Source organism: Monodelphis domestica, chromosome 3 (genome assembly GCF_027887165.1).
Source record: "Monodelphis domestica isolate mMonDom1 chromosome 3, mMonDom1.pri, whole genome shotgun sequence".
In the NCBI taxonomy this organism is placed as follows: Eukaryota; Metazoa; Chordata; class Mammalia; order Didelphimorphia; family Didelphidae; genus Monodelphis; species Monodelphis domestica.
The window spans coordinates 451,141,233-451,155,078 of record NC_077229.1 but is presented as its reverse complement, the minus strand read 5'-3'; the positions used below and the strand labels follow the sequence as shown (position 1 = coordinate 451,155,078).

At 40.0% G+C, this 13,846-nt stretch overlaps 1 protein-coding gene across 8 annotated transcripts in view; it reads right to left on the bottom strand.

Moving 5' to 3' along the window:
* The window catches only part of ZNF131 (zinc finger protein 131), a 36,173-nt gene extending 23,002 nt beyond the window's left edge, over nucleotides 1-13,171 (bottom strand). For 2 of the 8 annotated variants that reach the window (XM_016431582.2, XM_016431587.2), the window contains exons 1-4: nucleotides 12,102-12,345; nucleotides 11,725-11,864; nucleotides 10,465-10,566; nucleotides 1,854-1,998 (exon numbers count right to left, since the gene is read on the bottom strand). In XM_016431582.2, coding sequence (XP_016287068.1) covers nucleotides 1,854-1,998; nucleotides 10,465-10,566; nucleotides 11,725-11,848 — 371 coding nt within the window. In that variant the 5' untranslated portion in view covers nucleotides 11,849-11,864; nucleotides 12,102-12,345. The other 6 variants (XM_016431584.2, XM_016431583.2, XM_056824579.1 and 3 more) reach the window with 6 other exon arrangements.
* Between the last annotated feature and the right edge of the window lie 675 nt (nucleotides 13,172-13,846).

The following is a 13,846-nucleotide window of genomic DNA, read 5'->3' as shown; positions in this document are numbered from 1 at the left end:
CAAAATCAATAAAAAGATTTTTTCAAAAGTAACGGTATGGGGACCATGAGGTGGACACTTCATAGCTGTATGACCCTGGGCAAGTCACTTAGCCTAACCCTTACTGCTCTTCTGCCTTGGAATCAATGCTTAGTATTAATTCCAAGAGACAGAATATAAGAGTTAAAAAAAAAGTAATGGCATGATTAAAAAAAAAACCTCAAATAATGGTATGAAATGGATATTTAATTACATAATTCTTTTGCCATGTTTTGCCAGGTGTGTGGAAATGCTTTTTGAGGGGTACACTCAGAATTTGTAAAATTCTAAATTACTAACAATAATCAAATTGTACCTGGGCATTTAGTGCGTATGCTCCAAAAAGATAAGTTAATATTTTATTTAACTGCTATATTATTTGAGATTGATTTTATAATCTTTCTTCTGATGAGCCCTGAAAGAACTTATCATTTATAGCAGAGGTATAAACAAACTTGCAGCCTTGACCAGTCCCAATAGGATTAAAATGTAACTGGGAAATGTGTAACAAAATAAATAAAAATATAACACAATAAAGATAATGCTAATTTGTAGGATCTAGTTCTATTTGAGTTTGACACCACTGATTTAATGTTCTTCTAAAGGGGCTTGGCAATATATCTTTCCTTTCATACTCTGCTTTCAGCTCCCCTACATTGATTGCACTAATACATATATATTCTCCTTTCTCAGCCCATGTCCCAAAACTATCTCAAGCAAATATCCCCAAAGGTCACCTCTAATGCCATCCCAAATATTAGCAAAAAGTATTGGGGGGGGGGGGGGAGCAGCTGGGTAGCTCAGTGGATTGAGAGCCAGGCCTCTGGGGGAGAGGGGAGGTCCTAGGTTCAAATCTGGCCTCAGACACTTCCCAGCTCTATGACCCTGGGCACGTCATTTCACCACCATTGCCTAGCCCTTACCGATCTTCTATCTTGGAGACAATACATAGTACTGACTCCAAGACGGAAGGTATGGGTTTAAAAAAAAAATATTTGGGGCAAATTTCCACTTAATTTCTTGACAAGTAAGGGATCTTAGAGACAATAATTGCCTTCTAGGTTTTACTACTAAACTAATAATGCTATGTTTTACATATCTTTTTATTTAACTATAGCATATAAATGTTTCAGAGAGGATGCCCCAAACACAATTTCATGGATAGCTGAAAGTGTTACTATTTTTGAGCTCTGGGTTTAAGTTCTCAAATTTTGCTTTTTTTTTTTTTGCCTATTTAGAAACAAACACACTACTGAAAATTAGAGCAAACAATTTCCCCTAAATCCTAGAAGAGACTTAACATTCTTGAACATTAACACACACATAATGAAACTTTTAAATGGGGACTACAGTTTATAGTTAGCCCAAAAGATCCATGAAGAGCAGAAAGATTCCAGTCAGTCTTTCTAAAGGATTTCATAAAAACACGTAAGATACAACTCAACTCATCCTCCTGACATAACTTTAGGCAGGAACCAAAAATTGGAAGAGAGTGGATAATGAGTGGCATGGTGGAAAATATTAAATTTGGAGCCAAGGGATCTATATTAAAATTCTGGCTCTGACATGCTACCTGGGTACGGGTGAACAAATCACATCTTCTATATGGGTCTTAGTTCCTACATCTGTAGAATAAGGGAGATGAATAAAGCCTCTTCCAGTTCGAGAATATATAATTCCAGTTGCCTAAACACAAAAGTATGATGCAAATCCAATATTTTTTCATGTAAAAGTTTTTCTTTATAGAATAAAACATACCATGTTTGAATATTTAATGCTGCACATTTAAAATATCACTTAATATAGTAATGTACCTTGCTATAGAAATATATTACCTAACTTCGAGTGCTTTGATGGCTTCCAACATCTGAAGAAATTCTGCTGCTTTCCATACATCATTTGCTTCTTCTTCACCTTGTATCATTAGTTTTGCTGTGTATGTGAACTCAATCAAATGACGAAAAGCCATGTTGCTTACACCTGCAAGGAAACTTGAATTAACAAGTGCTTTATGTCTTAGAAACTGTCAGTTAGCAAAAAAGACTTGGTGCTAGAAACTAATAATTTATTACCTTTAATTATGACTTCTGAAGATGCTTTCAAAGGATCACAATGCCAAACGTGCTTTTTAAAGAAGTTTCATAAAAATTACCTAACTCTCCTAACTGAAGGGCAGATAGCTCATAATCAAAACCTAACAGATGAAAAATCATATATCAATGACATTCATAGCATATAGAAGCTGAACTAGATGACCTCAAGTTCCTTTCAACTCTTCAAATTCTTATTCTAATTTTATGTTCCAATTTACGCCATAAAAGCCTTTTTCTTTACCAATATATCACAACCATTTGTTTTATGTGTAAATGTACTTTACATGTAGAGTACTAAATACTCTAGAAGACACACATCAAAAAGGATGGTTGATAAAGAATGGCTGGGGAAAGGGGTAGCAAGGTGGCTCAGTGGATTGAGAACTAGGCCCAGAGATGGGAGGTCCTGGTTCAAATCTGGCCTCAGAAACTTCCTAGCTGTGTGATCCTAGGCAAGTCATTTAACCCTCATTACTTCACCCTTACTGCTCTTTGGCCTTTGAACCAACACTCAGTATTGATTCTAAGATGGAAGGTAATGTTAAAAACAAATGGTTGTGGAAGAAACAGTTAAACTTTTCAGGTTAACAGCAGAATTTCAACTTAAAGACTGGCCTAGAATGGATTGAACATTCTTTGCAAGTCAATGTACCTGAGATGCAAATTACAAAAGAAATTTCGTGGTATCTTAACTCTTTTTATATCCTTGGATATGGTCTCTGAGGAAAACCCTCATAGGAGCCACTGACTAAATCCAGTTAAAGCAATGTTTTGAGGCCATCAAAAAATTTCTGGGATTCTCAAAAAAAAAAAAAAAACACCTGGGACTTTCTATTATTTAATTATTTAATTTTTATGATGTAAGAAAATGCATGTTAGCAAAAATCTACTATGAATTCAGTAATGCTTTGAATTTGTATTTTATCACAATGGTAGTTAAGACAATTAAGTTAGCAATGCTTATTATGTATGAGACATTTTGTTCAGTTTACAGAAAACATTATACCAAATAATGCTGCATATTTTGTTAAGAGCTAAATGAAAACAGTAACATTTGGTGTGCACAAGAATTTGAAGACCTTTGCAATAATTTTTCTATTCCACTCCCTCTCCTTCCCTCCCACCTATCCCCTGGCCCAGGGTCTAAAGCCACAAATTAGCAACTATTGAATTAATGGGCTAACAATTGCATAAACACTATTAAAACCTACAGGATGAGTAAATTGCAGGCAACTTGGTTATTCAGAAATGGATTACCAAAAGACCTAGTCTGAACTTCTTTCTTATTCTTGCCTTTTGGTTGTTTTACTGCTAATGAGCAGACACTGAGCTGGAAGGACAACTGTATTTTGCTACTATTTAGCCACATTGGTGAAAGGCTCTGCTGTGAAATGTAACAAAATGACTTCTCTCCCTGTAAACTAATAGGAAACCCCCCTCACCCTCACCCCCACCCCCGAGCAAGAGAAATATTTTAAAAAGTGGGCTATATGCCAACAGCCAAAGTTTAATTTCAAATGAGTGTTACCCTACTTGGGTGGTTTTAATATTTAGTGCAACATCAACCCAAATGTTAGAGTCAACCGCAAAGGAAAACCAGTAGATTATACTGTGAAGTGTGACGTTTGCTTCTTGGTCATTGAGTTAAAACACTAATATAGTAATTTAACTAGGAATGGCATGTGAGCTTCCAAATTCTATAATTCAGTCTAGTGTTTGGAAAGAAAGCACACGAATTTCTAAGGGAAACTCCTGGAAGAAGAGAAAAGAGTCAGAGAGAAGTATTTTTATATAATTATCTATTAAAGAGAATTCCCAGACTCATCTGCTAGAGGATATGTAATCCTTCTTAGGGTTAATATGCTCAAATGTGTGCTCCTTGAGACTAGAAACCAAGATAGTAATTATTTCCACTGGAGGCCAGAGGCCAGAATTAGAAACAACTAGTTAGGTAGAATGCAGGGTATATATGCTGACTTGAGGGATTCCCAGCATAGTAATTCCACAAATACAATATAAGGCAAGCTATTAAATTGTGTGGAGAGCATTGTGTTTATCTGGAGAAGAGTCAACATTTAAATAAGTTATGTTCACTTACCTTACGAAGGTTATTGTCAGTTGGAGGATAAGCCACCAAGACAAGGTGTCAAAAATAGTAGAATAGTCATGACCTTAAGATGAGAGTAGACCATCCAAACTAAAAAAGACTATTTCTCCATGGACCATACTAATGGTGATGATAGCTAATATTTAGATTACTAAGTGTCTAGCACTGTGCTAAGCACTTTATAATTATTTTCTCATTTTATCCTCACAACAATCCTGGGAGGTAGGTGCTATTATCATCATTTTACAGTTAAGAAAACTAAGGCAAACAGAAGCTAAGTGACTTGCCCAAGATCATACACTTGTGTCTGAGGTTGGAATTTGAATTCAGGTCTTCCTGATTCTGGGCCAGGCACTCTATCCACTGAGTCATCTAACTGCCCCACAAACACAGTATAGTCTGAGACTAGTGTGAAGATTAAATTAGCTCTCCTCTGCCCATTTTTAGATTTAATCATCAGAAGTTATACACCCCACTTACAATTGGGTAGGGGAGGTCTGTGACCCATGTGTGCGATAGTGGGTGATGAATCTGAATTGACTGACTGCCCCCTGGGCAGTCCTAAGCAAAGCTTTAGCTGTAATTGGTATGTGTAAGGGGAGATAAGTCACAGGAAGTGACAAAAAGGAATGATCTTTAAAAATGCCAAGAACTTCCTGAGAGGGGCTATCTTTGGTCTTTCATCTTCAAGTTAACTTTGGAGGAGCTCTGACAGGATCTTGGACTGCTTCTACTTTCCTTAAATTACATGTGGGGTTAGAGAAAAAAAAAGATGACTCCTTTCCTGGATTTTCTGAAGGGACTAGTCTCAGAAGAGATCTACCCTCTTGAGAGAGGCTCCTTGTATCCCCAAGACCTCAGCTCAAGGCTGAGACTCTCTCTGGCTAAGGACTATTAGCCCTGCCTTGGTTGAGCCCAGGGCTGGAGCAAAATACTTAGTGTGTAGGCTAGATAATTTGGACCCTATTCTCTCTGATTTTCTTACTTTCACTCTTTCTATATTTTTATAAATAGTTAAAATAAATCTCTTTGGAATTAAATTCCTGGTGACCCTATTCTTAAATAATCCAGTTCATCCTTTTATAAAAACCCCTAACATGTCTACCCCTTACACTAGCCCTTGAAAAAAAGGATAATGGCCCAAAAGGTTAGGAATGGAAAAGGAATGAAACAAATAACAATACATTATATTTGTTTTAAATCTAGGACAATCAGATAACATTTCTGACTAATACATACCATAAGAGTTCCTCAAACTACAGTCCAAATAATTTACACACTTGAAGACTATGTATTCTACTATACTTAATCCATAGTGATTCTCTTTTGAAAGATAATGCAAAGTTTCCATGGGTATCAAAATGCGTAAATGATTTAAATATAAAGAGTGAAATCATAAATAAATTAGGTGAACATAGATTAGTATACCTGTCAGATCTGTGGAAAAGGAAGAAATTTTAAGACCAAGCAAGAGATACAGAACATTGCAAAATGTAAAATGACTGATTATATCAAATTTAAAAAGTTTTGTACAAATAAAACCAATACAACCAAAATTAGAAGGAAAGTAACAAACTGGGAAAACATTTTTATAACAAAACTCTAAGATTTAATTTTCCAAACATATAAGGAACTAAATCAAATTTAATCAAGCCATTCCTCAATTGACAAATGGTCAAAGGACATGAATAGGCAGTTTTCACATGATGAAATAAAAACTATCAATAAGCACATGAAAAAGTATTCAAAACCCCTCCTGATTAGAGAAATGCAAATCAAAACAACTCTGAAATACCACCTCACACCTCGCAGATTGACCAATATGACAGCAAAGGAAAATGATAAATGCTGGAGGGGATGTGGCAAAATTGGGATAGTAATACACTGTTGGTGGAGTTGTGAATTGATCCAACCATTCTAGAGGGCAATTTGGAACTATGTGCAAAGGGCTTTAAATGAATACCTGCCCTGTGACCCAGCCATACCACTGCTGACTTTGTACCCCAAAAGATAAAAAGAAAAAAAACTGTACAAAAATATTCATAGCCATGCTCTTTGTGGTGGCAAAAAATTGGAAAATGAGGGGGTGTCCATTGATTGGAGAATGGCTGAAAAAATTGTGGTATCTATTGGTGATGGAATATTATTGTGCTGAGGAATAAAGAAATGGAAGAATTCCATATGAACTGGAAAGATCTCCAGGAATTGATGCAGAGTGAAAGGAACAGAACCAGGAGAACATTGTACAGAGAGACTGATACATTATAGCACAATAGAATGTAATAGACTTTTCTACCAACAGCAATGCAATGACCCAGGACAATCCAGAGGAACTTGTGAGAAAGAATGCTATCCACATCCAGAGAAAGAACTGTGGGAACAGAAATGCATTAAAAAAATATATGCTCAATCACGTAGTGCAATAGGGATGTGATTAGGGTTTTGATGTTGAAGGATCGCTTTAGTGCAAATTCAAATAACATAGGAGGGAGATTATAAATCATGTGACCATGGAAAATATTCTAAATAAAAATTAAATTTAAAAAGTCCCCATGGGTGGAAACTAACCATAGAAGCAGTAGTAGCAATCGAGCTGGAAGAATCTTCTGTTTGAATGCTGCTCTGAGGCACCAGAAACTGGTAATGAAGCTCTGTGCAATTCAGCTATGTGTTTTTCTTAGTCTTATTATTATAGATAGGCAAGAGTATCTAAAATATATTATACTATATTAGCTGACAGTGCAGTCACCAAAGTAAATTCCAGTGCATAATGCAGGAGCTGACTACTAACTTTTTTTGGCAACAGATGAATTTTGAGTTAGTCAACCTAAATTTGAATCCCAGCTCTGTGACTTTGAGGACAGATAGGGGATGCAGTAGATAGAATACCAGGGCCTGAAGTCAGAAAGAGTTGAATTCAAATTCAACCTCAAACATTTCCTACTTGTGTGACCCTGGGCAAATCACTTAACCCCTATTTGCCTTAGTTCTTCATCTATGAAATGTGAACACATTGGAAAAGAATATGGAAAACCATTTTCAGTATCTTTGCCAAGAAAACTCCATGGATGCAGGCCATAGAATTGTGTAAATTGGACACGACTGACCAATAAGTATGACCTTAGGCAGATCATTTAACCTCACTAGGCCTATATTTCATCATCTTTAAGATGACAGGTTTGGATTAAATGACCATGAAGGTCTTGGCACAAAATTCTAAAAAACAACCCAAAACTAGGCAACCAGGCATGGTAGTGTAGCATGCCTCTAATCCCAACTACCGAGGAAGCTTTGAGGTTGGTAGATCACTGAGGACAAGTATTTATTCTAAGCTGCAAATGGCTAAGCTGATTGGGTATCTGGAACCAATATAGTGAGCCTCCAGGAATGAGGTTAGAGCAGGGAGGGGAAACAGTTTGTCCAAATTGAAGTGAACTAGCCCAGTTTGGAAAGGGAACAAGTCAAAGCTCTATGTCCATCAGTGGTGGGAATGGGCCACTGAGTGAATACTACCCTTTCTAACCTGAGATAGGGAGTCAGTCTCAAAAATAACAAAAATAAACTGAGAAAACTCCAACATAATAAAGAGAGCAGCAGTTAAAGTATACAGAGTACCTGACACTTTTGAATCCTGGTCTCACTCCTCCATCATTTTTACCAAAGTCAGAGCTGCCTAGCTTTTGCTGGTAGATTAGTTCACCTACTCAGTTCACCATAAAAAATTGACAAACTATAAGATTATACTATCCTTTTAGTTCATGTGAACATCTGCAATAGTCTTTTAGGCTATACTAATTTCCTCCACTGCAAACTCCTTGAGACCATGAAGGTTGTAAGGTTGTTTCAAAGTGTGGACTTGTAAACCCTATAAGGTCCCTGAAACACTCTCAGGATGTCTCCAAGGGCAAAATTATTTTCCCAATAAGAAATTATTTATATATTTATATAACTGACCAAAACAAAGCTTTCTATAGTCCTTAGTAACTTCTAAGAGTATATAGAGGTAGGGGGAGAGATGGGTGGCTCAATGGAATGAGAGCCAAGCCTAGAGACAGTAGTTCCTGGGTTTAGATCTGTCCTCAAAAACTTTCTAGCTGTATGACCCTGGGCAAATCACTTAACTCCCATTGGCTAGCCTTTATGGCTCTTCTACCTTGGAACCAATCCATAGTATTGCTTCTAAAAGGGAAAGGAAGGGTTAAAAAAATAAGTATACAGGGGTCCTGAGACCAGTTTTTGAGAACTGCTAATCTAGACTAATGTGAAATTCATACTTATCTAATCATGGACATTTAATCTTTAACCTTTCTTTCCCTTTGTCTCCAAAACTTGGGACTGAGTTAATATTTCCTAGATAATCCACTCTTATAGACAGAAAAACATTGAGAATAAAAGAAAATTCCAAATCAAAATAGCTAACCACCTGTTTTCAGTCTGAAGTATGGTTGAACATAACTTTAACACTTCCCCAAAGCCATTTTCTTATTTCTCAAATTCTGTGCATTTTACACTGTTGTCTAGCCTCTCCTCTTAGATAACTCAATTCTCCCTTGATTTTTGTCTACCTGCTACCTGGTTTGACCACTCCTCAGTTTCCTTTTCCAGACCATTCCACCACTTAATTTTATGGATATGCCCCAAAGCTCTGGTCTAGACTCATCCTTATGATCTCTCGATCTCAACTCCCGTGGGTTAGATTATCTTCTCTATAAAGAAAACTCAAAAATATTGAGCATAGAACTCTTAACATGCCAATCTTTCATCATTGATTACTTTTTGGACAATTCAAAATGGATGTCTCCTAGGATCATTATGTTCAAAATCAAACTTATTTCCCCTCCCAAACCCAATCTTCTTCAGAACAATCTTATTTCTGTTGAGAATCACTTTCAATTCCTCACTCTTCCTCATCCCACATATATATTAAGCTAGTCTTGCTGGTTCTCTCTGCATCTCTTGCATCTCTCCCCTTCTCTCCACTCTTATGGCCACCAGTCTAGTTCACTTTCTCATCATTCTTATCTGAATTATCCCAATAGCCCTTTAAGTGGTCTCCCCACTTCAAATCTTTTCCTTCTACAGTCCACACTTTATAAAACTGCCAAAATGATTTCCTTAAAGCATTCCTGAAAATGTCACTTTCTGTTCATTAAACTCTATTAGCTCCCCATGTCTCTAGGATTAAACACAAACTACTCTGTTTGGAGTATAAGGCTTTTCAAAACCTGCCTCCAACCTACCTTTCCAGGTTATTATATATTACTCTCCTTCACAGTCCAAAGTGGTCTTGCTATTCTTGACATGCAACAGTTCATCTCCTGTTTTTCTGCACTCCCTCCTTGGCCCTAGGGCTCTTAGAACTGCTATTTCATTCCACACTGAGCTCAGGTGCCAGTTCCCATATAAGACCATTATTGATCTCCCTTAAATTATCTTCTATTAACTTTGTAAATATTTGTGATATATATACACTTACACGTATGTGTGCATATATGTATGTCATCTTCTCCGATAGAATCTTAGCTTTCTGGGGATAGTGGCTGTTAACTTTTTTGTCTTTGTATCCTCAACATCAAGCACAATTTACAGTATACAGTAAGTGCTTGTTAACTGATAGATGCAGAAGCAAAGATACACAGATAGAGCTATTTTTCTTTCAAGTCAGAACTTGGATGCTTGTCTGGTCTCCATCACACTTTCTTGTAGCCAACTCCTTTTCCTAGGCCTAACACATGGCTAGTCTTATAAATAGTCCTATAGTAGACTCCCAAGCAGCATTAGGATTATGCATATTTTCTCTGAAGCGTTCATTCCTATCTTTGCTAGTAAAAAGGCAAGTTACTCAATGCCAGGGGCAATGACCAGTAGCATTACCACAATTGTGAGAAGGAAATAATTCCCTCCAATGGTTGTGGAGGAACTTTTCATTTCATAATACATTTCATATTGATGATTAGTAAATGCTGCAGTTGACTAATATTTTTATACAAATTTTCAATCACACCACCACAAAAAGATGTTGATTTAGTTTCAACCAAGGTTAGAACACAATCTAACACTTATTATTGTTCCTTAAGTATCTATTTATAAACAATGCAACAGTTTCTACTCACTGACCACTTTTACCAAACACTATGAAAGTAAAACTACTCTCATAAAACTACTAGGGTTTAAAAAAAGTTTGCAATCTCATCAACACTTTATAGTGCATTTATTGTAAATACTGAACTGAAAACAAGAATTTACCTTCTATTTCCACCAAAGGTTCCTGAGTAAAGTCTTGAAAGAATTTGTAGAAGAACTGACTGCAAGCAGCCAAAACAGCTTTGTGGGCTTTAAAATGGTGACCTAAAAATGATAAAAAACATATAATACAATCTAGATTGAAAAATAATTCTATGAAATAAAAAGATCCTTTAATTTGTTATCTTGGAATTTAAGTCAGGTCACTATCCTTTTTACCTAGCAAACAATTGCAGCTGAAATGGATTTATAAAGGTCATTTTCTCTGAGCTACAAAGCTGTTGATCATTTAAATGAAACCACCTCTGAAAGGAAGCCTGACAGCTGTTTAGCTGCTTCCAAATTCCTGATTAAGCAGCAAAGTTGAAACTATTAATGAGAATGAAAAGCTCAACCTTAAAAGTTTAGTTTCATTTTGTGAGAGAGGTGGGAGAATAAGCTTTGGAAAGAAGTATTATTTGGCTAGGTGATGTTATACCTTTGCACCAAGAAGCATCCACACTTCTTGGGAACTCACACTTAAGATTTTGGCAGCCAGGATGTTTTGACAAAGAATGGTCCCTCCAAATATAAAAGCAATCAAGTTTCATTTGCCATAAGGAGTCTACTTTTAAAATCTGTTTACTTTTCCCTCATACACAGAATGCACAAGCTGGCTCTAAGTTTTCCAAGTTTCCTTTTATTCAATGGACCTAAAAGGGAATAATGTATGCCCAGTAGGACCTCAGTGAGGAGAATTTGAATGCTGTCTAAAAAATTTCTCCCCCCACTTTTTTGGGGGTAGGGGGAGATCATTAAACAAGATGTAATACCATTTCCCAAGAAGGACTGAAGAGATTCCTTCAGGTGTTGCTTCTCTTAGAGCAGCTTAAAAACTAAGGTACCCTCCCCCCAAAAAAGAATTTGGGCAATCAGTCAATCTTTTAAATTTTAGCTTTCCTACATTCAAATGCTCCCTTTGACAAACCTTCCCAGGGGAGAGCAGAAAGTAAAACGTTACTTAGAAAATTGTAACAAGAGAACAGTTTACAGCATCAGGCTGTCTGACACAGCAAGTGACCTAGAGGTCCAATTCACACCAATTAAAGTTTTGTGGAAGGTTTTTTTGCCCGGGGGGTGAGGGGTGGGGAAGGGAAGTACTAGAAAGGAAGAGAGGAAAAGGAAAGGTAATTTCAAAGGAGGTAATTTTTCTTGGGGAGTGGATAGTAACAGATATTAAGGAAAAGACTGCCCAAAAGTCTGCACGCAGCAGCCAGTACTTACCATCTACTATCAGAGTGATGTCGGTAAACTGGTCCTGCTCCCGCTGCTCATTCAATCGGTCCAGAATCATTTTATGATGTTCAGGAAACTCTTGAATGCATTCCATCGTTTCCTCAGCCTCCATGGCCAGGCGAGATGCTCTGCAAGACAGGGGCAAGAGAACCTTCACACACACACACACCACCCCCCACCACCACCAAGGCAGCCCCGCACCCGTAGACCCCGACCCCCACCCCCAGCACGGAAATCACCCACGGGGCGGGAAGGCGCAGCTGCGGGGAAAGCAGGGCGGGGGGCGGCGGGCCCGGGGCTCCCCTGGGCCGGGGAGGAAGAGCAGCAGGAGCTCGGGGGTCCCCGCTCAGAACTCCCAGCCTGACCTAATTGGAGCCCTCCTGGGCGGGCGGGCGGCGGGGCGGCCAGGGACCCGGAGGCTCGTGGGTCCCCCACAGAGCAATTCCGGGACGGCAGCGGAGGGCCCCGGGCGAGCCGCTAACGGCCCGCCAAGACCTATCCGCTAGGCCCCGGGGCTCCCGTCGCGCCCGCCGGGGACCCGGTCCGGCCCGCGGCCCACAACGACTCCTGGGTCTCCTCCCCCTCCTCCCCCGCCCCGACCGGGCCGGCGCTTACACAGGGAAGGAGGAGCGGGCTGGGCCTGAACGTCACTTACGTCAACGTGCCTACGTCGGCACGTCGGACGGCGACGTCCTCGGAATGGTGGCTGGGACAGGCGGTGAGGAGACGGGGTGGGGGTGGGGGAGTGATATAGGCCACGCCCCCTCTTCTGCCTCCCGGAAGGAGCTGGCGCCGGCCCCTAGGCCCGGACCCGGAAGGAGAGAGGGGTGGGGAGGGACGCCCTCTGGGATGCCTACCCGGGGCGGGGCGGGGCTCGGGTCCCACGTGCTTAGTGCTGGGCTCCTTTGGAGGCTGGCGTAAATCCGTCCCCGGAGCTGTGGTCCCCTAAGAGAACCAAGCGTACGGGGGCGTCCTTCCTGGATCTCCTAGTACCCCCAACTTCAAAGGACATGTGGAAGCCATGGACGGTCTAGCCGAAGTTGCAGCGCGCCCCGCGTCCACTCACCCAGCGCCCTTGTAAGCTGCAGCCCCTCAGGAGTCCGCCACCCCAGACACTAATACTTCCCCCGCCCAAGCCGAAACCTCCCGGGTTGCTCCCCAAGACCTCAAGAGCTTCTCTTACCTTCCCCCTCCCAAAACGTACCTTCCTCCCCCATCCTTCCCAAGACTGACTTAACTCCCTCTCATTCCCAAGACTATCTCGGTCCCCTCCCCAGACTTACCTCTCTCTTCTTTCCTCTCCCCCTAAACTAACTTACCTTTCTTCTCCTAGGACTTAACCCCACTCCTTTCTTTCTCAACAGCCCCCAGTACTTTCACCCGCACCTAAGACTTGGGCTTGTGCCCTCTTCTCCCGCCGCTAGCCGCACTTGTTCTCCCACTTATCCAGTGACACGCATGTGTCCAACTCACCCACACCCACGAGTTGCAGAAGCCCGGAACTAGCACCACTCACTGATAGTGGCAAAGAGGGCGAGCACGTTCCTGCCACCTGGGGCTCTCTTTGCGTAGGCTTCTTGCTTCTACTGGGTCCCTTTCCCCAACCTGGACTGATGCATCCACCTAATCCATTTAAGGAACCTGTCCCAAGCCTCCCTTGAGATCACAGTAATAGAGAGCAAACACGCCCGATTCATCCATTCATTCTTTACAGTTCAACAAATGATTGCTGAGTATTTTCTTAGTGCCTGAACACAGGAAAAGAATAGGCCTTTACCCTCAAGGAGGTAACCCCTAGTTAGAAGAAACTAGAAGAATCCTGCAATTACCAGGCAAAATGGTAAGTGACCTAGAAGTGAAAAGCACAAGTAGGATTTTCTCCCCCATTCTCACTCCCCACCTGAGAACTCACTGGGGCACCTTTTCATATCTCTTTTTAACTTTCAAACACATCAAAACCTCCTAAAAATGGCGAAATGTGCCATTTCTAAGCATCTTTCCCAAAACCTAGTGCAATGCCCAGGTTGTGGTATTTAATGTTCATTTAATTTAAAAGTTCTGTAGTAGTATATGAGGGTCTCTTGATTGCAAAGAAAATTTTAACACACCA